The sequence below is a fragment of the Eleutherodactylus coqui genome, chromosome 3 (assembly GCF_035609145.1).
Source record: "Eleutherodactylus coqui strain aEleCoq1 chromosome 3, aEleCoq1.hap1, whole genome shotgun sequence".
NCBI classification, from domain to species: Eukaryota; Metazoa; Chordata; class Amphibia; order Anura; family Eleutherodactylidae; genus Eleutherodactylus; species Eleutherodactylus coqui.
The window spans coordinates 17933497-17959067 of NC_089839.1; the positions used below are offsets into that span (position 1 = coordinate 17933497).

General features: G+C 50.3%; 1 protein-coding gene across 3 annotated transcripts; it reads left to right on the plus strand.

Annotated features, from left to right (window-relative positions):
* The first annotated feature begins 12254 nt into the window (after window positions 1-12254).
* On the plus strand, window positions 12255-25346 carry TCTE1 (t-complex-associated-testis-expressed 1). 3 transcript variants are annotated; one of them, XM_066595212.1, is made up of 5 exons: window positions 12255-12557; window positions 16444-17018; window positions 19907-20356; window positions 22364-22539; window positions 24465-25346. In XM_066595212.1, exons 1-4 carry the CDS (start codon window positions 12374-12376, stop codon window positions 22526-22528), a joined length of 1374 nt encoding a protein of 457 aa, XP_066451309.1. In that variant the 5' UTR covers window positions 12255-12373; the 3' UTR covers window positions 22529-22539; window positions 24465-25346. The 3 variants fall into 3 exon arrangements, with proteins under 3 accessions (XP_066451309.1, XP_066451311.1, XP_066451308.1); XM_066595214.1 differs by lacking the exon at window positions 24465-25346 and adding an exon at window positions 24157-24368; XM_066595211.1 differs by lacking the exon at window positions 24465-25346 and having other exon boundaries at window positions 22364-23960.
* Window positions 25347-25571: the final 225 nt, after the last annotated feature.

The following is a 25571-nucleotide window of genomic DNA, read 5'->3' on the forward strand; positions in this document are numbered from 1 at the left end:
TGCGTTCCAAGCTGACCACTGCATACAATTGGATGAGTCTGCCTAGACACACACACACACCAGTTTAGTGGAAGGCCGTGAGTTTCTAAGCTTGATCCTAGTGCGAGAAGTACTATTTGATGGAGGCGACGTTAGAATTTCTTGGAAACTAAGATACATAAACTTGGGTAATAGATTCATTTGCAATAAACTTATTTGGCCCTCCAAAGAGGAATGAAGGCTTAGCAGGTAGCCAACTCCCAGCTACAATCCAAGGGGGGGGGGGAGACTTGCACCCTGAAACGTGGAGACCTGACTAGCTAGCCGTATACCCAAGTAAGAGGTCTCCACCACCCAATCCAACAGAGCAGGCAGCGGGAGCAAAGCCACCGTTGGGTCATCAGCCAAGAGATGGGTCTTATTACAGTTAACGCTAACCCAAGAAATCAGAGCTCTCTTCTGCATAGTGTTAGAAACGTGTTGGACCTCGCCCAACATGGGAGCTCAATGAAAAGGGTTAAGGGGGTCATCGCACCAAAGCCCTTATCTGGAATGCAGCCCCTGTGGGTCTTGAGGGATGGGGCAGCCAAAGCACACTTCTGCTTAATTTACTTCAATGGCACCATCAAGATAGCAGAGTACAAGTACTTTAACCCTTCATGACAGTATGTAGTTACATGCTGAGTGTTCGGGGTTTATATGGAGGGGGATCGGGAGCCAATGATCTATACAATGCGGGTGTCAGCTGTTTCTGATAACTGCGATCAGTTCTGAGATCATTTAAATCCCCTGATGTAGTTCGGGGTCTCGAACATCCACCCGCGATGGCAGTGCAAGATGCTGTTCAGTTGCCATGGCAGCCTGGGTACTTCTGAAGGCCACGCGTGCTGCCGAATTGCATCAAACCATACCTGTAACGTGACTTGATAGAATGCCTGTCAGATGGCGGTATGATAGAATAGCATGATGCTGCATGAGCGATCAGCAAGTTCCGGCCCCCAATGAGGACTAAAAACATGTAAAAATGATTAAATAAAAGCTTTTATTAGAAAATAAAAGAAAGATTACAACTTGCCATAAATATAAAAAAAAACCCAAATGCTTGTTTACTGTTTTGTTTAACAAAATATTTATTGGTTTTATGATGTTCCAGAATATATCAATCAGGAATTACAACATTACAGTCGTGTAAAGTCCAGCGGCGAGCGGACTGAGCAGATACATCAGTTACATGGCCAGATATACTAAAAATAAGGTAAAGTGTCAATTTCCACTTCATTAATTACTGCAGCTCTTAATGAGTGTAAACATTGGACAACTTGTTTACTGTTTTGAATCGCTGCGTCTGTAAAAGTCAGATCTATCGAAGTACCACATTATTTGTCCCGTGTAGCGAGAATTGTCAGAAATAAAAAATGCGCTTTTTTTGGTCATCCAGTCTCCAAGAAAAAAAAAATAAGTAGCCCAAAAGTCCTACGTATTCCAAAACGGTACCAGGAGAAACTACCGGACGTCTTGTAAAAAACGAGCCCTCGCGCAACTGTCGACGGAAAAATAAGGAGGAAAAAGTGAAACCGAAAAAGAATAAAACTTTTCTCCTTAAGGGGTTAATTTTCCACTGTGGTAAATCGGGGTTAGAGTAACCTTAGCTTTGTACAGGTTTGGCCTCAAGTTACTTCAGGATGGCAGTGGATGTCAAGCCAAGGGCTAGTGTGACAGAACCATGCTGAGGACGCTTTGGATGACTGGCATTTATGGGGGTATTCTCCTTCAGAACATACACCTGTGTTCTGGACCGGGGGTCTCACATGCTTGGACCTACTACCAGGGTCCTCTTGTACATGAGCAGTGGAGAGACTTGTAAACGACTTCTCACGGCACTGAACACATCAGGTAGAGTCAACTGACAGCGTTCCTGAGGATTCTTACCCCGTTCCTCATGGACAATGGCCTCCAGGTCACGATTAGTCCTGGTTTTGTGTGCTGCAACCTCCTTCACATCCCACCAAAGATTTTCTATGAGATTCCACTCAGACGACTGACGGCTCCTCCAGAATCTTCCAGGACTTCTTTGGACACCAACCCTTGGTGGACTGGGAGCTGTGTTTGGGATCTTGTCCTGTTGGAAGGTCCAATGATGCCCAAGGTTCAGCTCCCTCACAGAAAGCATGATGTTTTCTCCTAGGATGTTCTCCTCCAGACACGCTGCTGATCCAGAGGTCCAAAAAGTTCCAGTTTTGTTTAATTGCTCCACAGAACAGAATCCCCAAATTTCTGTGGCTTCTTTATGTGGCTCTAAACATAGTGGAGGCAATATTTCTTGCGCTTTTTTTTTAATCTGTAGAGGTGGACGTCTTGAAGTTCAGGCATGAAGATCTTCAGCGTTTAATATGTGCAAATGGAAACCTCAGCGCCTGCTGCCAGCAAGTCTTGTTGCCGGTCTTTTGCAGCGACTCGAGGGTTTTTGGCCACCTGTTGCCTCGGGTATCTGGTGCCAGCTGGTAAGAGCTTCCACTTTTGGCCACGTCCAGGTAGTGCAGCCACCATTTCTAACTGAATTGATTCCACCCGAATCTCCAACAACATGCAGCGTCTTTGCTATACTTTTCCTTGTTTGCACACCTTGCATCACATTTGCAGCAGGTCATGACAGCGAGAGGCGCTCTACTAAATAGTAAAGACACTAGTAATTATTAGGAAACTATAGCACTTTATACCAAACTGCAGAATGGCTCCCGCTGGTCAGCTCCTGATCCCACGCCATCCACAAGACGTAAGTTTATGTCCTGGTGCGTTAAGTACCCTGCAGCCATGGCGTAAACGTACGTCCTGTGGCGTTAAAGTGCTCAAGTCCCGGAAAAAATATGCAATATGGTTAACCTGAAACCGCAAATCCAACAGCGCTGTGAAGAAATATAACCTGCAGTTCTCCAGCCTGTAGACTGGATTAACCATGTGCATCCAGCAGAATGGTGAACACATCAAACCTATCATGTAAAGCACTTTGGGAAACTTTGCCCTCACCTTACTTCTAAACAATTAAAAATAGGACAAACCGGAAATATCCAGTGTGTTTGAGGAAATTTTAGCCCATATTGATCTCATTACACCCCCCCCCCCCAGTAAAAAAAAAAAAAAAACAGCTAAATTCAATATGACAGAATTCGAAATGGTCACCAAAAATATATAGCTTTCCTCCCAATTAATACTTTCACACATTGGAAGTCCATTTTCTTATTATTGCACCAGTTAAATGGGTGTGTCCAGACTTTTGCCTCACCCTGTATACTCACTCCAGGCTTGAATTCACTAAAGGCCCTTTTACATGGGTCGATAAATCGTTGAGTGTAAATGCATTGCCCGAATGAACCACCATTTGTTAACTTCTCATTCATCGTTCAAATTCCACATGCGGAGAACTGAACGACAGATCAGCCCGTGTAAACAGGCAGTCACTCACTTATGAACAACTGCCTGTTTACTGTGAATGGAGGCGGGTAGCTGGAATTATTCCCAACTGACTTCACCTTCATTCACTGAGTGATACTCGTTCTATGTAAAGTAGACCTTAAAAGGGGTTTTCCAGAGAGACTACTACTGATAATCTATCCTCAAGGACCCCCGACCCATCAACTGAGCGCTGCAAATACATAGAGGTCAGAGCAGAAGTCTCTGCGCCAACCTCTGTGCAGTGGCTGCGCTTATAACTGCAAGCACGGCTCTCACTGAAATCAGTTACAAGCACCGGCCACTACACAGGTCGGCGCTCCAACCTCTATCGCTTCCACTCCGACCTCTCTGCATTTGCTGCGCTGACGGCATGCGCCCACTCAGCTGATCAGTTGGGGTCTCAAGCAGTGGACCCCAGCCAATCAGCTATTGATGACCTCTTCTGAGGACCCATCATCAGTAGTATTCTCCCTGGAAAACGCCTTTAACTCTTGATTTTTTTTTTAGCCACATCTGCTGGAAGTTTGTTCAAAGCATCTACTACTTTTTCAGTAATATTTTCTGACATTGTTTTTGATCCCCCGCCCCCAACTAATCTCAGATTGACCCCCTTGATCACCGATTAATCAGGTCTTCTACCTAGATCAACTGATGTATGACCTAGATAAGTGAAGGATGCTACAAACCAAGGTTCGGGATCTCTCAGAAAACAATTGCCTCTGATGAGCCGTTTCCAGTGAGGTTAGTTTTTTTTTTATACTTTAGGCAAGGGCTAACCTGCAGCTTTAGCTGCGACCAAGGTCACATAGGCAAGGATTGCAGCTCTCCGGTAAGCACTGCCTGAAATCCCGTTGCAGAGAGAATGAACGCACAGAACCCTTCCTACATGTAATTCTGCATTCAGTCCATTCACATTCCACCGCACGCCGTCATCCGTTGTTTTCAATCTCTTAACTTTCTCCTCCATCCTTATCCCCGTGTGTTCTCCTCCCTCGCATACTAAAGATCCCAGCATCCTCCCGACTTCTGATCTGCCTTATGTGAGGAAACGCTGCCAGCGCTGTTCTCCTGTGATGCTATTTCTGGAGAAATCCTCATCAATTATTAATCAGCTTCTGCCAACTCTCATCCTCGCCACGTCGTGTAAAGTCTGATCTCCTCTCCGGGTGCTGCAGAGAGCGGCTGACGGGGAAAATCGTCCACTTACATCAATGTGGCTCATTGTAGCAACCCCAGTGTACCCAGACCGGCAGGTTGGCTGTCAGGACCACACGGGTTTCTTCATTTCTACCCCCGGCATTCTAGGACTTTAACACAGTGACGATCAACGAGATTGGCCGATTCAGACTGTCTGGGGGACGATTGAACGATCGTATAGATGTTCATTTCCCATACGGTTTCATTGTCGGCGGCACCCCCCCCCCCCCCGTTCACATGGGGAGGTGTGCTGCCAATGGTGATTTTTGGCCCTGCATGAAAGATTTGATCATCTGATGAACAAGCTTTTGCCTATAAGTTGGGCGATTGCCAGCACTTTCCTGCATCATCGATTGGGCGAACAAACGCTCTTTGATTAATCAGACTGTGTAAAGGGGCTGTACCAAGATTGACTTATCACCTATCCACAGTATAAGTGCTGAAACCCCCACTGCTCCCGAGAATGGGGGTCCTGTGTCCCCCTGTCCTCCCCACTGCGGGCTCACTGCACCCCAAGCAGTGAAAAGGGATATTGAATGCAGCAACGGTCGCGAATGTCCGGTGCTGCTCCATTTATCTTCAGTGGCACTGCCGGAGATAGCAGAGCGTCTGTAATAAGCCCCATTGAAATTAATGGAGCGGTGCCTCATCATGATGTACATGTGGTTGGCATTGATATGGAAGCATGGTTCTGTTTCCAGGGCATTGACTGCAACTAGCAAGTGTCATCAGCACCTGTATATGGCCCTAGTTGCTCCAGGCTGTCCTCTTGTAATGACGCCGGCTCGGTCCAAGATAGCAGAACTTTACTTCACCTATAGCAGTTGACTTTTTTTTAGATACTGAGGTCTCTCAGATCCCCCCAGGACTTTATAGTAGGGTTGAATTATATAACAACCAGACACTCAAATGAGCAATAATATGAAGCAGTGTATTAAGGTAGGTAGCAAATGTGCAAGAAGAGGAACTCGCCAACCGATGACAGGAACAGAAGGGTAGTCAGATAATGGAGCAGATAGTGATGCCGAGCCGATAATAAACTGACAATAATCTTAACTTTAGCTTTACCTACAGTTTCCCCCTAACCTATACCCGACACTGACCCTAAAACCAGACGCTACTGTCCCTCAGATATCTGTAATGGAAACCCTATCCTAAACACCGACACAAACAATAAGAGGACACCAAAACCTGGAAACAAGAGACTCAACCTGAGCAGAACTAATCTAAGAAGCAAGACAGGGCAAATAAACAGGGAAAAGCAAGAATTCCCGTTCATCGTTCACTCGGGGCATGCATTTATACTTAATGATAATTGTTCAGATTCTCGCTGGATCGCGGGAATTCGAATGATTGTTGGCCCATGTAAAAGGGCCTTAAGTAAGGACTGAACTAGGAAAAAACACAAAAACAAAGCTAGACTGAACAAAAAGTAAACAAAAAAAATACTGGACAATGATACACATAGCTTACACCAAAACCAGCAAAACACTGCAGAAGCCAGGAATATTTAAAGAGAGGCTAACTAATCAGGAACTGCAGTAATGTAGTCAGCCTGCCCTCTCTAAACAATCAGCTATGGGACAGTTAAATAGCAACTGCCCCAACAACAAAGTAGAACACAGAAGATGACGAAACAGCAGAATTCCTGCTGGCCGTAATAGTGAGTGGATCACGAAAAAGTAGTCTGCCTCCGGGCACCAAACTGTTTAGAGGAGGCTGTAGCCCTTTCAGTTTGCCTTAGCAGTATACGAAATTAAATCTGCGTTGTGATTGGTTGCTGTGAGAAAGACGGATTTTCTTTTTGAAAGATTTTCTTGTAGACAGGTTTTCATAAATCTACCCTATGGTGTTCTTCCTGCAGCAGCGAGTAGTTACTGTGGAAGGCTGTGTGTGAAGCGGATCAATTAAGGAAACGCAAAAGGTCTTCGACGACAAGTACCCAGGTACAAAACCACCTGCTAAACATTGTATTCAGAGCCTGTTTCCGAAAAATGGCGCCAAACTGGGTCTGTCACAATTATGAAGAAACCGATACCGCCATCAGCCTGGACGTCCGAAGTCATTCATAAGATTCAGCTGCGAATTACAAGTAGCTCTCAAAAACCCACTTGGGATACGGTCCCAGCAAGGTGGTGCGACACGAACAACATGGCAGCGAGTGCCGAAATCTCTGAACTTCAAACCTTACCAAACAACATTTGCAGGAACTGAAAGGAGTTCAACAAGGCCAAACCCGTAATTACTGTACACGGTTGCTTTAATTGCTAGATGCCTTTTGGACCCATGGCTGCACCTTTATGACGGACGCAGCGCGGTCTCATTCATCAGGACACGTGAATTCACAGACTACGAGGTATCGGTCTACTGAAAACTCCACCGGACTCACAAGACACCAAAGCAAAACCAGAAAATTAGTGTTTGGTTCACAGCGTCAGGAACCTGAATAGTGCGCCCAATCTTCTCCAAATCAACTGCGAATGCCGCTGTTTATCTGGACACATTCGAGCAGTTTTACTAACAGCAGAAGAAAAAACGCACTGCTCTTTCTAACAGGCAACATGCCACGACTCTGGTTCATGAACTGCTTATGGAATAGCGAACTGTGAGCAAGTGGATGCGGCCACCACGTTCCCCCGGACTTGTCCACGTGCAATTTTCATTTGTCGGGAAATTTAAAGCAGAACGTATAAACCTACATTCTACATATCCTGGATGAACTCAAGGAAAACATCACCGTTGAAGAGCTGCAGGCAGTATCAGCCAACATGTTGCGACATGTCCACAGGTGCATAGAGTCAAACAGGAACCCCTTCCAACATCTGTTGTAATATGCGAGCAAATCAAAACTTTGGAAAACCCAATCACTTGCTCATTCTTCCTGTCGTAGCACTGTCAGGGGCGGGGGGGGGGGGGGGCTACTTTTCTGTGGCCCACCCTGTACATATGAAGTCTTTAGCTTTCTAAACGTCTTACGATTCCTGTGACCATTTGTAATCATCTTCATCTTGTTGTTCATCCTCTGCTTCTGCCATACTTTTTGTTTCTCCAATAAGCCTGTCGTAATATCTTCAGAATACGATAAGGTCTTCATTCCGGTCACTTTTGCCTGAAGTAGAAGGTTCAGCTTGATGTCTCCCAAATCCACTTGGGAATTCTACAGATAACACACCAGCTTAGAGCTCGGGGTTCAGTTTAGTCGGTCCGCCTCTGCTCACGTTTAATGTTACAGCATGTTCTGAGTACTTATAGACGGGGGACGCGTTGTGACCCCTGCCGCTCCGATATGGTTACTTTCGCTGCACCCCCATTCAGTTTCCACAAATAAGAGCATAGGAATTAGATAAAAGCCCCGTTCCAGTGCAGCGGGCCAGCAAAGTGCTGGCGGGGGTGTAGAGCCCGTGGTTGTTGCCCAGCTAAATCCGCCCTTCGGGTATATGCTGACCAGCCTTAGCACTTGAGCCACCCAATACTGCGCAGGTCCGTCTCGTGCCACCAAACGGCTCTGACCCAGGAAGGCATGGACCCCACAAGAATCCTGAAAATGTCCGGCAAATCCATTAAGTCCTGTAAAACAACTATGGTGAGGCTTCCATGGGCCAGACTTGGGTAGTAGAATGCAGTACATTAGTAATGCAGTGTACTATATAACAATCAAACAGTTGCATCTTCAAGTCTCATTGAGGAACTAAAAATGAGTGTAAAAAAAAAAAGTTTCTTAAAGCTCAAAAAAAAACAAAACACATTTTTTCCCATAAAATACCAAAGAAATTTCTAAAAAGCAACAAGTAAAAAGTATTACCGCATTCATAACGAGCCAGACTATAAAAATATGTTGTTCTTTATCTCACCCGGTGAACGGCATGAAAGTTTTGAAATGTAACACCAGAACCGCTATTCTTCTTTTGTTTGCGTCCTAAAAAAATCTTCATAAAAAGCCATTCAAGTGATAAATGCCCTGAGATTGGACCAGCAAAAAATATGCATCTTCCTGCAGAAAACAAGACCTCACAGAAAAAAAAAACGTTACGTACCTTAGAATGCGGTGATGCAGGTTCAATGGTTTTTCTTTATGATACCGTTTCCCTGAAAATAAGACCTACCCTAAAAATAAGCATGATTTTCCAGAATTTTTGAGGATGCAAAATGATTTTTCAGGCTTTTCGAGGATGCTTGAAATATAAGCCCTACTCCGAAATTAAGCCCTGCTAACAGGTAATTTAAAAAGCCAATTTAAATAGTGTCCAGGCAGCTATACATGTAAAAAAAGTTAAACCTTTTTGAACAAAAATTAATATAAGACACTGTCTTGTTTTCGGGGAAACACGGGTAGTACATAAATAGCATAATTAGATATATATATATTTTGTTTTTAATTATATAAACCCGTTATCGCAGGGATCGTGCCGATCCAGATAACAAAATCATCATCTTATTTTTACCAAATGGTGAACGCTGTAAAAACAAAACCCCAAAACAGCAGCAGAATTTTTCAACTTTTTTTTTTCCCATTTCTCTTAAAAAAGTTTTACTAAAAGTTCCGCAACACATTATACACACCCCTGGGGGCGACCATTAAAAAGTACAACTCGTACCCGAAAAAGAAGCCTTCCTACGGCTCTGGCAATGCATCAATGAAAATCGCCTGGTCCTTAAGGCATAAACCAGGCCAGTCACCAAGGGGTTAAGGATCCGTATCACAATACATCAGCCTGAAACGGGCCTTAATTGTATAATTAGCAGCTGTTAATGGCTTCTATAAGCGCCAAGTAATATCACAGCTCACATAACCGGCCCTGAGCTGCGGCTGACCTTCAGCACTGCGAGAGCAGAAAATGGCGCACAGCGTCCACACGTCCGGACCTCCTACCACCGCGGCTCCAAGCCAAGTGTGCAGCCAGTGGGGGCGCTGCTTACATGTCCATCAGAGGAATAAAAAGCTAAAAGCACGCCGGATCCATCATACAGCGCCAAAGGCGCCCGACATAACCCCAAAGTTGTACTTGAACAAAGGTTTTCCGCTTTTTGCACCCTGCTCAGCACTTTTATAAAAGTGGGATGGGCTTAGTAAAATGGGGAGGAGCTTCACATGGCCCATGAGATTTACTATATTTCACTCTAAGAACCTTATCTAGCTCCATCCAGACACAATCTACAGCCCTATATGGGATCCCCTCGAGTCACTCCCAAAACTCTATATCGGAACCATGCAGACAACACACAGCCCTACACGGGACCATGCAGACAACACACAGCCCTACACGGGACCATGCAGACAACACACAGCCCTACACGGGACCATGCAGACAACACACAGCCCTACACGGGACCATGCAGACAACACACAGCCCTACACGGGACCATGCAGACAACACACAGCCCTACACGGGACCATGCAGACAACACACAGCCCTACACGGGACCATGCAGACAACACACAGCCCTACACGGGACCATGCAGACAACACACAGCCCTACACGGGACCATGCAGACAACACACAGCCCTACACGGGACCATGCAGACAACACACAGCCCTACACGGGACCATGCAGACAACACACAGCCCTACACGGGACCATGCAGACAACACACAGCCCTACACGGGACCATGCAGACAACACACAGCCCTACACGGGACCATGCAGACAACACACAGCCCTACACGGGACCATGCAGACAACACACAGCCCTACACGGGACCATGCAGACAACACACAGCCCTACACGGGACCATCCAGACAACACACAGCCCTACACGGGACCATCCAGACAACACACAGCCCTACACGGGACCATCCAGACAACACACAGCCCTACACGGGACCATCCAGACAACACACAGCCCTACACGGGACCATGCAGACAACACACAGCCCTACACGGGACCATCCAGAGTCGCCCCCACGACCCTACACGGGACCATCCAGAGTCGCCCCCACGACCCTACACGGGACCATCCAGAGTCGCCCCCACGACCCTACACGGGACCATCCAGAGTCGCCCCCACGACCCTACACGGGACCATCCAGAGTCGCCCCCACGACCCTACACGGGACCATCCAGAGTCGCCCCCACGACCCTACACGGGACCATCCAGAGTCGCCCCCACGACCCTACACGGGACCATCCAGAGTCGCCCCCACGACCCTACACGGGACCATCCAGAGTCGCCCCCACGACCCTATACGGGACCATCCAGAGTCGCCCCCACGACCCTATACGGGACCATCCAGAGTCGCCCCCACGACCCTATACGGGACCATCCAGAGTCGCCCCCACGACCCTATACGGGACCATCCAGAGTCGCCCCCACGACCCTATACGGGACCATCCAGAGTCGCCCCCACGACCCTATACGGGACCATCCAGAGTCGCCCCCACGACCCTATACGGGACCATCCAGAGTCGCCCCCACGACCCTATACGGGACCATCCAGAGTCGCCCCCACGACCCTATACGGGACCATCCAGAGTCGCCCCCACGACCCTATACGGGACCATCCAGAGTCGCCCCCACGACCCTATACGGGACCATCCAGAGTCGTCCCCACGACCCTACACGGGACCATCCAGAGTCGCCCCCACGACCCTACACGGGACCACCCAGAGTCGCCCCCACGACCCTATACGGGACCACCCAGAGTCGCCCCCACGACCCTATACGGGACCATCCAGAGTCGCCCCCACGACCCTATACGGGACCATCCAGAGTCGCCCCCACGACCCTATACGGGACCATCCAGAGTCGCCCCCACGACCCTATACGGGACCATCCAGAGTCGCCCCCACGACCCTATACGGGACCATCCAGAGTCGCCCCCACGACCCTATACGGGACCATCCAGAGTCGCCCCCACGACCCTATACGGGACCATCCAGAGTCGACTCCCACGACCCTATACGGGACCATCCAGAGTCGACTCCCACGACCCTATACGGGACCATCCAGAGTCGACTCCCACGACCCTATACGGGACCATCCAGAGTCGCCCCCACGACCCTATACGGGACCATCCAGAGTCGCCCCCACGACCCTATACGGGACCATCCAGAGTCGCCCCCACGACCCTATACGGGACCATCCAGAGTCGACTCCCACGACCCTATACGGGACCATCCAGAGTCGCCCCCACGACCCTATACGGGACCATCCAGAGTCGCCCCCACGACCCTATACGGGACCATCCAGAGTCGACTCCCACGACCCTATACGGGACCATCCAGAGTCGACTCCCACGACCCTATACGGGACCATCCAGACTCACCTCCAAAACCTTCTATCATACCATCCAGACAAATCACAGCCCTATATGGGACTATCCAGACAGAACCTATGACCGTATATGGGACCATCTTGACCCCCCACAGCTACACAGGACCATCCAGACAGGTCCCACAAACCTGTATGTTGTCGTCCATATAGAACGTACAACTCTACGTGGGACCCCCGGACAGGAGCCCCCGCCCCCCATGGAGACGGGCCGCCGGCTTCTCACACACTGCAGCCGCTGCGGCCATCGCCTCATCACGTGACCGCGCGGCAGGTAAAGGCGGGAAGAGGAGGGCGGGGCGCGCGTGACACCAGCGCGGCTGCCTTGTATCCATGGTAACCGGCTGTCAGGGAGACCGTAAACAAGGTGGAACCCGTCAGCTTACATGCAGCACTTGTACAGAGGAATCCCTGAAATAGCCCCACAGTGTTTACTAGGGATGTGTCATTAACCCCATCGTCTCCAGTCCTCAGGATGCCAGACTCACAAGTGCTTGGGAACATCTCCATCCCTGCGCCATTACCCCCTCAGCAGAGGAATGCCGCCAGCGACCCGAGGAAGATGCGGCGGATTATCACCGAGGATTACAGCTGGTCCTTGGCCATCATTGCCCCACTTACCGACCTCTGTCTCCAGCACATTGTCCACAACTTTGAGCGTAAGTTACCGTCTGTAGGTCACGCGTGTTGTGGTGTCGCTGCCGTCTGTAGATCACATGTGTTGTGGTGTCGCTGCCGTCTGTGGGTCACGCGTGTTGTGGTGTCGCTGCCGTCTGTAGGTCACCCGGCAGTTATAGGGTTACTCGGAGTCCAGTCGGCTCCGGCAGTGATAGGGTTACGGGGTTCGGCCGGCTCCGGCAGTGATAGGGTTACTCGGGGTTCGGCCGGCTCCGGCAGTGATAGGGTTACTCGGAGTCCAGTCGGCTCCGGCAGTGATAGGGTTACTCGGGGTTCGGCCGGCTCTGGCAGTGATAGGGTTACGGGGTTCGGCCGGCTCCAGCAGTGATAGGATTACGGGGTTCGGCCGGCTCCAGCAGTGATAGGATTACGGGGTTCGGCCGGCTCCAGCAGTGATAGGGTTACTCGGGGTTCGGGCGGCTCCGGCAGTGATAGGGTTACTCGGGGTTCGGCCGGCTCTGGCAGTGATAGGGTTACTCGGGGTTCGGCCGGCTCCAGCAGTGATAGGGTTACGGGGTTCGGCCGGCTCCAGCAGTGATAGGATTACGGGGTTCGGCCGGCTCTGGCAGTGATAGGGTTACTCGGGGTTCGGGCGGCTCCGGCAGTGATAGGGTTACTCGGGGTTCGGCCGGCTCTGGCAGTGATAGGGTTACTCGGGGTTCAGACGGCTCCAGCAGTGATAGGGTTACGGGGTTCGGCCGGCTCCGGCAGTGATAGGGTTACGGGGTTCGGCCGGCTCCGGCAGTGATAGGGTTACGGGGTTCGGCCGGCTCCGGCAGTGATAGGGTTACGGGGTTCGGCCGGCTCCGGCAGTGATAGGGTTACGGGGTTCGGCCGGCTCCGGCAGTGATAGGGTTACGGGGTTCGGCCGGCTCCGGCAGTGATAGGGTTACGGGGGTTCGGCCGGCTCCGGCAGTGATAGGGTTACGGGGTTCGGCCGGCTCCGGCAGTGATAGGGTTACGGGGTTCGGCCGGCTCCGGCAGTGATAGGGTTACGGGGTTCGGCCGGCTCCGGCAGTGATAGGGTTACGGGGTTCGGCCGGCTCCGGCAGTGATAGGGTTACGGGGTTCGGCCGGCTCCGGCAGTGATAGGGTTACTCGGGGTTCGGCCGGCTCCTTCAGTGATAGGGTTACGGGGTTCGGCCGGCTCCGGCAGTGATAGGGTTACGGGGTTCGGCCGGCTCCGGCAGTGATAGGGTTACTCGGAGTTCGGCCGGCTCCGGCAGTGATAGGGTTACTCGGGGTTCGGCCGGCTCCGGCAGTGATAGGGTTACTCGGGGTTCGGCCGGCTTCGGCAGTGATAGGGTTACGGGGTTCGGCCGGCTCCGGCAGTGATAGGGTTACGGGGTTCAGGCCGGCTCTGGCAGTGATAGGGTTACTCGGGGTTCGGCCGGCTCCGGCAGTGATAGGGTTACGGGGTTCGGCCGGCTCCGGCAGTGATAGGGTTATGGTGTTCGGCCGGCTCCGGCAGTGATAGGGTTACGGGGTTCAGGCCGGCTCTGGCAGTGATAGGGTTACTCGAGGTTCGGCCAGCTCCGGCAGTGATAGGGTTACGGGGTTCGGCCGGCTCCGGCAGTGATAGGGTTACGGGGTTCAGGCCGGCTCCGGCAGTGATAGGGTTACGGGGTTCGGCCGGCTCCGGCAGTGATAGGGTTACGGGGTTCGGCCGGCTCCGGCAGTGATAGGGTTACGGGGTTCGGCCGGCTCCGGCAGTGATAGGGTTACGGGGTTCAGGCCGGCTCTGGCAGTGATAGGGTTACTCGGGGTTCGGCCGGCTCCGGCAGTGATAGGGTTACGGGGTTCGGCCGGCTCCGGCAGTGATAGGGTTACGGGGTTCGGCCGGCTCTGGCAGTGATAGGGTTACGGGGTTCAGGCCGGCTCTGGCAGTGATAGGGTTACTCGGGGTTCGGCCGGCTCCGGCAGTGATAGGGTTACGGGGTTCGGCCGGCTCCGGCAGTGATAGGGTTACGGGGTTCGGCCGGCTCCGGCAGTGATAGGGTTACGGGGTTCGGCCGGCTCCGGCAGTGATAGGGTTACGGGGTTCGGCCGGCTCCGGCAGTGATAGGGTTACGGGGTTCGGCCGGCTCCGGCAGTGATAGGGTTACGGGGTTCGGCCGGCTCCGGCAGTGATAGGGTTACGGGGTTCAGGCCGGCTCTGGCAGTGATAGGGTTACTCGGGGTTCGGCCGGCTCCGGCAGTGATAGGGTTACGGGGTTCGGCCGGCTCCGGCAGTGATAGGGTTACGGGGTTCGGCCGGCTCCGGCAGTGATAGGGTTACGGGGTTCAGGCCGGCTCTGGCAGTGATAGGGTTACGGGGTTCGGCCGGCTCCGGCAGTGATAGGGTTACGGGGTTCAGGCCGGCTCCGGCAGTGATAGGGTTACGGGGTTCGGCTGGCTCCGGCAGTGATAGGGTTACGGGGTTCGGCCGGCTCTGGCAGTGATAGGGTTACGGGGTTCGGCCGGCTCTGGCAGTGATAGGGTTACGGGGTTCGGCCGGCTCCGGCAGTGATAGGGTTACGGGGTTCAGGCCGGCTCCGGCAGTGATAGGGTTACGGGGTTCGGCTGGCTCCGGCAGTGATAGGGTTACGGGGTTCAGGCCGGCTCCGGCAGTGATAGGGTTACGGGGTTCGGCTGGCTCCGGCAGTGATAGGGTTACGGGGTTCGGCCGGCTCTGGCAGTGATAGGGTTACGGGGTTCGGCCGGCTCTGGCAGTGATAGGGTTACGGGGTTCGGCCGGCTCCGGCAGTGATAGGGTTACGGGGTTCAGGCCGGCTCCGGCAGTGATAGGGTTACGGGGTTCGGCTGGCTCCGGCAGTGATAGGGTTACGGGGTTCGGCCGGCTCTGGCAGTGATAGGGTTACGGGGTTCGGCCGGCTCTGGCAGTGATAGGGTTACAGAGCAGAACATTACATGACAAGTTTTCCGTGGATCAGTTTTAGTGTGAATCCACATTAGATCCAGCGATTGGAGCGACTCCCAACGAGGCCGGTCATCGGTGCGGGACTAGCCGGTGGGAGGTCAAAATTTGGCGCAAGCAGCAGAACATGTCAGCACCTTTATCTAATCTGCAGCAACTACACGGAGCTTCCTGTCCGCAGGGGCCGATATTCCTGCAGGACAATGTCCACACCTAGTGGAGTCTACGGCACGACAAATTGCTGAAGGCCGCAGAAGATCCAGGACACCACTAGATGGCAGTATGTGATAAATTGGCCATTCAATGCACATACATACGGTACATATACATGCGGTCAGTGTTGGACTGGTTACTTGGGCCCACCTTCCATCTATGCAGAATTAACCCTTTCCAATCCAATTTGTATCCTGGTTTTCCTAGGGGGCTTACTCTTTCTGCCGTTATACAACGGCGCTATCTGCTGGCTAAAGCCAGTACTGCATGAGATGACACATTGGATGACACACCCCAACGGGCGTCTTCCAACATCGGAGCTGTACAGCCTTAAATCATAATGTCTTCAGATGTCAGACAGCGGATTGGAAAGGGTTAGGCATCTCCCAACTCAGGCCAAGTTTCATTCAGATGCCACGAGTTTTGTCCTCCATTCCTATGACTATAGCCCAGTTAGATGCTTAGCCAGGATGTCACCTAGAGGAGGAACATGGTCATTGCAGGTGGAAGCATCCAAGAGGAGGGAGGCTGGTGCCAATGGGGTTGATCACCCAGCCTTTCACAGATCTGGAAATGACATGTAAATCTATTCTCTTGCACATCGCCTGTGTCAGTCCTCACTGTAGATTAGGAATGTTACTCATAGCCACTAATAGCCACAGGATAATTTGTCCAAAAATACAATTTGTCGAAAACATAAATTTTCCTTTTTCTAACATTGACTCTTATGACTGCAGATAATCCCATTCTGGAAGAGCTGCCTCCCGAGCACCGATCCACGGTCCTGGACAGACTGCCCACCTCGTTGCCGCTGCCAGTGACTGCCACCCTGATCAGCCATGAGGATTACTGGAGGCGCTGCTGCACCAAGCGGTGGCCAACCTGTGACATCTCTCACTACGGCTTCAGCTGGAAGAGGTTGTTCTTCGAGAGGCACCTGCAGAACCTCATTGAGAACTTCATCCCGGACCTGACGGACCCGGGATCCATAAGGGACACCGCGGAACTCAGCAAGAACTACATCAGAAGACTGGAGATCCAGCAGCTGTTTCCACCAGTCAAGGTGGAGATGAGGAAGGAGGACGAGGCTGATGACGTCTCTGATTCCGGCAGCGATGCCGCTGGGGACTTGCCATCCTTGGACCACTTCGATCTGAGCCTTATTGCCGATTCCCTGTGTGATCTGGAGGAGCTGCACCTTGTCTACGGGGTCAGAGGTTGCGGCATGAACTTTGAGTGGAACCTGTTCAGGTTCACCGATCAGGATTGTATGCTGCTCGCCAAGGCTCTCAAGACACTCAAGAGCCTGAAGGTATCCGATCGGGGAACAGCCCGCGCCTTGGCCACAAAAACCATTACTCTTAGGCCTCATTCACACGACCAACTTACAAACTCATACGGTCGTGTCAATAAGGCCCTAATGTTAGGAGCGCCCTCTAGGGGGAGGGAGAAGGAAAAGCAAAAATCACTTCACACAGAGTCCACAACAGGAGCTCCACATGAAAAGGGCGAAATCTGCCGTAGTCTGAAGCGCAAATCGGTGGCAGAAATCCGTGGTTTTGCCACGTATTTTGAGGTAGAACATGTACAAAAAAATCTGCCACTGATTCTACCATCCAAACATAACTTTAAGGTTTGTTACAATGTATCAGTGCAGACCAATCTCTGCAAGCGAAATACAACAGCAGCGTGGCTCTCTCTGTCCTGCCTGATAGTTTGTTACAATGTATCAGTGCCGGTAACAGTATGTTTATGTCCGTCCAGTTCAGTCTATTACCCCCCCCCCCCCCCCCAATCTTGATCCAGAGAAAGGCAAGCAAAAAAACAATTTTCCTCATTTAACCCCTCAAGGACCAGACTATTTTGGTCCTAAATGGCCAGACACTTTTTAGGGATTTTACCCATGTGGTGGTTTTATGGCCCTTTTTTTTCCCAGCTACCAAATTTATTTTTGTTGTGTTTTTTTTTCCTGTGACATATTGGGCCATTTTTTTGTATTTTTTTTCACTGACTTTTTTTTCCTTTTTTTTTGTTTTATTAGGGGGTTTATTTTTTAAATTAAATTAAGTATAGTTACGCTAAAATAAAGTACAGGAACGGGATCCTCATGTTGTTTTGGACGTTTTGATATATAATCCGATAGTTTAGGATTAGAGGGCGCATACAGCGATGGTTTTAGTTGGCGGCATCAGAGGGTCATTTTCATTTCTATGTATATATTTTTATTTTTTTCTGTAAATTTTTTTTAACCTATTTTTGTAAGTATTTTATTTAACGACTGTGTCCCCAATGACATCATATAAGACCTGTGGGGGTCATTCACATTGCCTTTAAAAAAAAAATTATTTCACACTTCCATAGAAGCCCCAGTTACAGCGAAAAGTATCCCTCTGTAGGGACAATAGTCACTGGCAGAGCTGATCTAGGTTTGCTAGGACCCTGCAGCTCTGCTGAAACAGGGGGCTCCTGGCGGTCATGCTGATCATGGTGATCAACCAGGTGGCATAGCAGCACAAACACTTCCGCTTTCACTCTTTAGTACCTAGAACTCATTGAGCGCTATGTAGCCTGGAAAGGAGAAGGCAGAAGCAATTAAAAACAGCGTCTCCCTTCTCTAACGACCTGCTCCTGCTTGATTGCAAGAGTAGAGGCTTTAATCGCAGCCCATACTTCTACTATTGACCGGGATTAGGGCCTCCTTCACACGGGCGACAAAGTCACACGATTTTGTCGCGTTGCTACAAATCGCAGGTATGTGAAGCCCATACTTTTCTATGGGTTACTTCACACATGTTTTGTAGCATGCTACAACCCGACACAAAACGTTGCAGGTCCGGCGATATGACTGTGACTCGCAAGGTTTTGTAGCCCATGTTTCTCTATAGAGCCTTCCTCTCTGTTGCATCACATCGCACGAAAACGTGATTTTCGTGCAGTGCGATGCAACTTTGACATCGCATGCTGGCTGTGATTGGCTAAGCGTCAGCCAATCACAGCCAGCACTTCCAGGAGGCGGGGATTTTTCAATCCCCGGCCAGAAGATGATGCAGAGAGACAGTACCGGGACCCTGGACAGCGCAGGAGAGGTGATGTATACTTATTTTTTTCTTTAGCTACAGCTTAATTTCAGGGTAGGGATTATATTTTAAGCCCCCCTCCCCCAAAAATCCTTGCATGTGATGCTACAAATTTGCGCGACTTTGTAGCACCACATGCAAGTTTGTAGCACTACAAAATCGCGATATCGCCGCCAGAAAAGACGCAGCGATATCGCATGGACCAGTGATGCGATATCGCTGCGCTTTTGTCGTGGCAATGCCATGTCACCCGTGTGAAGGAGGCCTTAAGCCCACGACTAAGTGCCATATATTTACTGCGCTTGGTCCTTAAGGATTTAAGGGGGAGAAATCAGAATAATCCCTTGTCTGCAGGAGGGGGGGGGGGAGTTAGGAGCAGGAACTGAGCTCCCGCCCCCTCTCCGCCCCTCGCCACTATTTGCAATAGGAGGGGGCAAGACGGGGGAGGAGCTAAGTCCTGGCGCTTAGCTCCGCCCTGTCCCACCCTCCCATTGCAAATAGTGGAGAGGGGGTGGGAGCTCAGTTCCTGCTCCTGGCTCTTCCATCCCCCCCCCCCCCCTGCAGACAAGGACACCATATATCGGCTCGGCGTGAAAACCGACCCGATATACGGTCGTCTAAATAAGCCCTAATGTTGTTTTCAGCTTTTCTATTCACGCAACAGAATAGAAAAGGTGAACAATGAGTGTAGCCACGTGGTAGAGGCGGGAATGCAGCCGGAGTCCGGCTTCACAGGGGCAAATTTGCGCACACAGTGAATAGAATCCATCAATTTCAATGGGTTAGTTCACAGTTCGGTCGTGCAAAAAAAAAAAATCGAACGCTTTATTTTTCTGCATATTTGTGCACCAAAGGTCCTCGTAGGAGTCAATGGGAGGTGCGCAAAGGTGCGCACAATATGCAAGGACATGCCTGAAACACTGCGTAATGGCACAGGAAAAAGAACACAGGTCAAACTCATTAAGACTAATAGGCCATTTCAATTGGTTCAGGCGGTTTACATCACTGAGGATTATCTACACTAGTAACAAACCCTCAGCTGTGAGAGAAGCAGCGCTGGTAGACCGTCAGGTCACGTAGAAGTTACTAGCGAGCGTTGATCCGACATGTCCTCTCTCCGTAGGTCTTCAGGCTCCACCGGAGTAAGGTTGATGACGACAAAGTTCGTGTTCTGATCAGAAGTCTCCTGGACCGGCCGTCCTTCGTTCATCTGGACCTCTCGCACAACCAGATCTCCGACAGAGGCGCCCGCGCCGTTGGGAAGCTGCTCAACCAAAGCCAGCTGCAGGTCCTGAACCTCTGCAACAACAACGTCCGCCCACACGGGGCGCAGGCTATCGCTCATGCCCTCACCAAAAACAGCACCCTCCAGATCCTGAATCTGCGCCTTAACCACATAGGGGATGAGGGAGGACAGGCGCTGTGCAATGCTCTGCAGCAGAACACCAGCCTGCAGAAGATCCACATTGGGAGCAACGAGTTGTCTGAACCCACTGCGACTGTCCTCGCACAAGTCCTCTCTCAAAATACGTCCTTAAGGAGTGTCAACATCTCCTGCAACCGAATTGGCCTGGTATGTTACTGATGTATCTCGCACCTCATAGGATAAATCCCCATATAACACTGAATAACTACGGTGACCAGACGTCCCAATTTAGGCGGGACAGTCCTGCTTTGGGACCCTGTGTCCCACTTTCCCCAGGGTCTCAAGCGGAATAGCCATTTGTCCCGCTTTCGGAACGTCTGCCCTGCTTTTGGAACACGGGGTCCTCATGAAGGTGATTACCAGCCCAGATGCCGGGGCTCCCCAGCTGGTAATCAATCTGGAGCGCTGCTGCTGGATGCATACACTGATGGCAATGTGGGCACCCGGGATCCTCCTTCACTGATCTCTCCTCCTTGGTTCCGCTAGAGGAAAGGAGAAGGGAGTAGAAGTCTGTATGCAACACCTCTGCCCACAGCAGCGCCGAGCAGAAGAACAGCAGCGCTCTGAAGACCAGGAGAAGGTAAGTATATCAGTTGCAAAGGAGGCTCTATTACTACTGGGGCCACTGTGGGGGTCACTATTACTAGTGGGGCCACTGTGGGGCATCACTATTACTACTGAGTTTACTGTGGGGGCAACACTATTACTACTGGGGTCGATATAAGGGACAGTATTACTGGGCCGATATTGAGACCACTGTGCATTGGCAGCGTACCTCAAGCCAACTTAGGGTATGTTTACTTGTGGCAGAAATGCTGTGGAATGTCTGCAGTGGAAATTTCTGTGGCAAATTCCGCAGCATTTTTGCATGGTGCAGATTTTGACTAGAAATCAGCCGCATATCCACAGGTGATTTCATACTATGCGGCGCTCCCCCTCACCTCCTCCGAAGGCTTCCCACTATCAGCGCTCCCCAGCGGCCTCTTCAGGTGCAGCACCGCTGGTCAAGTGAGGCCACTATATGCTGCTGCGAATGGAAGCCGGGGAGCGCTGACAGCAGGAAGCCTTCGGAGGAGGTGGGGAGAGAGCGCCACATAGTATGAAATCAGCTGCGGATATGCGGCTGATTTCCAGTCAAAATCCCCACCAATACTGTGGATTTTGACAGTTTTGTGGATGCAGAAATGCCGCAGTATTTGCTCCCTGTCTTTTTTGAAGTGGCCCATTACTTTTTTATTGATGGAGGCAAAATCTTACGTTGTGATAAGCCCCGCCCCCTGACCACACCCCTCTGTCCCACCTTGACCCAGGGAAAATCTGAGCACCTTAGAATAACTGTAATTTGGCATGTCTACTACCTGACCATGTGTTCTTATTTTTCATGTAATTTATGTTCTTTCATGTCATATTTGTCATGTGATCAACCTCTTGCCTGGTAATTTGTTATTTGTCATGTGATCTGCCTCCTTTCTTGTCATGTGATCTGCCTCCTTCCTAGTCATGTGATCTGCCTACTTTCTTGTCATGTGATCTGCCTCCTTCCTAGTCATGTGATCTGCCTCCTTCCTTGTCATGTGATCTGCCTCCTTTCTTGTCATGTGATCTGCCTCCGTCCTTGTCATGTGATCTGCCTCCTTCCTAGTCATGTGATCTGCCTCCTTCCTAGTCATGTGATCTGCCTCCTTCCTTGTCATGTGATCTGCCTCCTTTCTTGTCATGTGATCTGCCTCCTTTCTTGTCATGTGATCTGCCTCCGTCCTTGTCATGTGATCTGCCTCCTTCCTTGTCATGTGATCTGCCTCCTTCCCAGTATGGTGTGCTTACTCATCATATTATCTATATCTTCTCAGGTCATATGTTATTTGTCATTTGATTTGCCTCCCTCTTGGTCATGTGTTCTTATTTGCCATGTGATCTCTCCCCTCCCTGGTCATGCATTTATTTTGTGTCATGTGACCTCACAAGTCATGTGATCTGCCTTCTTTAAGTCATGCCTAATATATGATGTGATTTGCTGCCTGCTTGTCATGTGATCTGCACCCTCTTGAGTCCTGTGTGCTGTCATGTGATCTTTGCCCTGTCAAGTCATGTGCTCCTATCCGTCATGTGATCATCCACCTGCCATGTCTTCTTATTTGCATATCTTGCCCACAGGATGGAGGAAAGCAGCTTCTGGAAGGAATGACGGAGAACAAGACGATGCTGGAGTTGGATCTCCGTCTGACAGACGTGGGGCAGGAGAGCGAGTTCTACATAAATCAGGTTCTACGTGGTAATCAGGAGAGCGCCCGGGTCCAGCAGAAGCAGTTGTCCACATGAGGGCTGGATCGGTAAGCCGGAGATCATTTCGGATGCTGACCCCCTTCCTCCCCCCGTCTCCTCCATCACTATAATAAACACTATATTCTTACATTGTTCACTGACGGCGTGATCCAGTCATAGCAGGGAGCAGAGACCGGGAACACAGGGAAGAGAGCGGGAAGACTGACGAGGACGGTAATAGAGGAAGAATAATCCACTCCATTATCCGTCAGTGTTACGTCATTCCCAATCATTGCTGCAGTGTGCTTCCTACACTGACCGGTCACTTTATTAGACAGCCGGCCCTCTCATGATTAGCGCGTTCCTGTGTGGCATTGGAGCCGTGACCGCGGACTGCAGAGTAAAATCACGTGACAAGTTTTCCGCGGATCAGTTTCAGTGTGAATCCACATTAGATGGGAAAATCCAGCGATCGGAGCGACTTCCAACGAGGCCGGGTCATCGGTGCGGGACTAGTCAGGGCCGGGATGTCACTGCCAGCCTTGTGGGCTTCACTCATGTAATGGTGTGAAAAGTCTACCAAGAATGACGTGATCAAAGAAAAACGTCCCGCGAAACGGGATCCTGTGAACGGAAACAATTCGCCACTAAAAGGGGTCAGAGGAGGATGTCAGGAATCGTTCTGACTAACAGGTGCTGCACAATCAAGAGTAGCCGAATGCAATACTGGTGCTCCAACTAACGTGTCCACACAACTCACTATTATTTAACACGCATGACCTGTAACAGCAGACGACCAGTTCCAGCTCCATTGTATCTGAGAGAAATAGAAATACGAGACTCCAGCGGGCAAAAGAGCACAAAACTTGTATCACTGAGAAGCGGAAAAACATCTCCTGGTCAGATGGGTCCAGATTCCTGTTGCCCCGTGCTGATGGGAGGTCAGAATTTGGTGCAAGCAGCCTGAATCGATGATCCCTTCCTGTCAGCTGGTCAGAACATGTCAGCACCGCCATCTAATCTGCAGCAACTACAAGCAGCTTCCTGTCCACAGGGGCCGATATTCCTGCAAAATGATCTTAACACCTAGTAGCATCTATGCCACAAAGAGTTGCTGTGGTTCTGAAGGCAAGCGGAGGTTCAACGTGCTACTAGATTGGGGTCTTTAACCCCTTAACAAGACAGGACATACAGTTATGTCCTGCAGCTTCAGGGTATGTATGGATGGGGATCGTGGGTCGATTCCACTACATACAATGCGGTATTCTAACAGCCGACACCCTCACGCAACAGCTCTGATAAGCCACACCGCTCATCCTAGCTGTTAACCCTTTAAATGCTGCCGTCAATTTCGAAAACAGCATTTAAATGTCCCGACCAATGTTTGAGGGTCCCATATGGGGCCCCGCGATGAGATCGTTGATTGTCAGAATTGCGCTTTTTGCCACGTTTCCAAGGCAAAATGTAATAAAAAGCGATCAAAAAGTCATATGTACTCCAAAATGGTACCAATAGGAACTACAGGACGCCCTGCAAAAAAATGAGCCCCCACACAACTATGTTGACCCAAAAATAAGAAAGTTACGGCAAAGTTAGAAGCAGTACAGAAAAAAAACCTACAAATTGGGTATTGGGTTACTCGTACAAACCCATAGACTAAACCTATCATGTCATTCTTGTTGCAGTGTGTGCGGCGTAGAAACAAGACGCACCCAAAGATGGCGGAAGTTAGTTTTTTTTCTTCCATTTCGCTCCACTTAGAATTTTTTAAAAGTTTTTCAGTACATTAAATAGCACCATTAAGAAAATACAACTCGTCCCGCAAAAACCAACCAGCCCTCAGACAGCGACGTCGATGGGGAAATGAAAGAGTTACGATTTTTTAAAAGGGGGGAGGAAAAAACGAAAATGGGGGGGGGGGGGGGAAGGGCCATGTTGTTAAGGGGTTAATAAAGTGGCCATTCAGTGTATATACTCATTCTACACTTTCCAGCCCTGATGGTTTCACCCCAGGGGGGTACGATGCGTTGTGACGTCTGCAGAGTTTCTTCAAGCCTCGGTCATTGGAGGCGGCGCAGAAGACGAGCCTGGAAGGAAGGGCGTACGGTTCACACCAACAGACAGGAGAGTTACTGAAGCCACCCGAAGCCGACATGAAATTGTCCGTGATCCGTCTGCGACTTTATTACACAGATGTCATTTACAATCATCAATATTGCAGCCAAAAGGCAACATTGTGGTAAAAGCTATATACATATATATACCTCATAATATCAGATACGTAACAAAAGACATAAAAAATCTTCACAAAACAGATTGTAAAAGTGGATGTGCAGTGCAGATACTGGAGTGGTGACCCTGGCAGCCTGCCGCCGCCGCGCCGGGTGGGGGGGATACGTGGTACTGAGGGTGGTAGGGGTGAGTGATAATGAGATTATTGCCATAAAGGCCAGGGATGCCGTCAGGTCGTGCGGTTCAGGCGCACGCTGGCAAGTCAACGTGGAAACACTTCTGGTCTGACTAGAACAAAGTGTCATCACTACACAGAATGTCTGACGCTGCTTCATCCTCGCTAAGTATTTCTGAGCATCGAAGGAGAACCTTAAACACACAGCTAAAGCCTATGTAATGGTCTGCGTATGACTGTAGCCGGCCAGAGGGAAGGACTACATGGCATATGTGGTACGGAGTACCCCTCCCTGTGTCTGTAGATTACGGGGTTGTCTACCACCTGTCTGCCTGTACCTGCTCTACATTCAGCAGTCCCCACTTCCTATAAATTTTTGTACTAAGTGTCCGCCTGTAATATCTAATCCCAATATACCACCTTCACAGATACCATCTACTCCTGTAACACCTTTTGCTTCTCACTATACAAGTGTAACACCGTCTGACTCCCTATGATATAAAGGACTTAGTCTGTCTGTAATAACTCCTGCTAGTTTCTGCCTCTTACTGTCCGCCTGTATTGTCTCCTACAAGTCGTTGTCTGACTGTAGTAGCTTCTACATCTTACTGTCTGCCTGTAGTAGCTCCTACCTCACATTATACACCTGCAGTAGATTGTCTTTTACTGTCTGCCTGTATCAGCTCCTGTAGC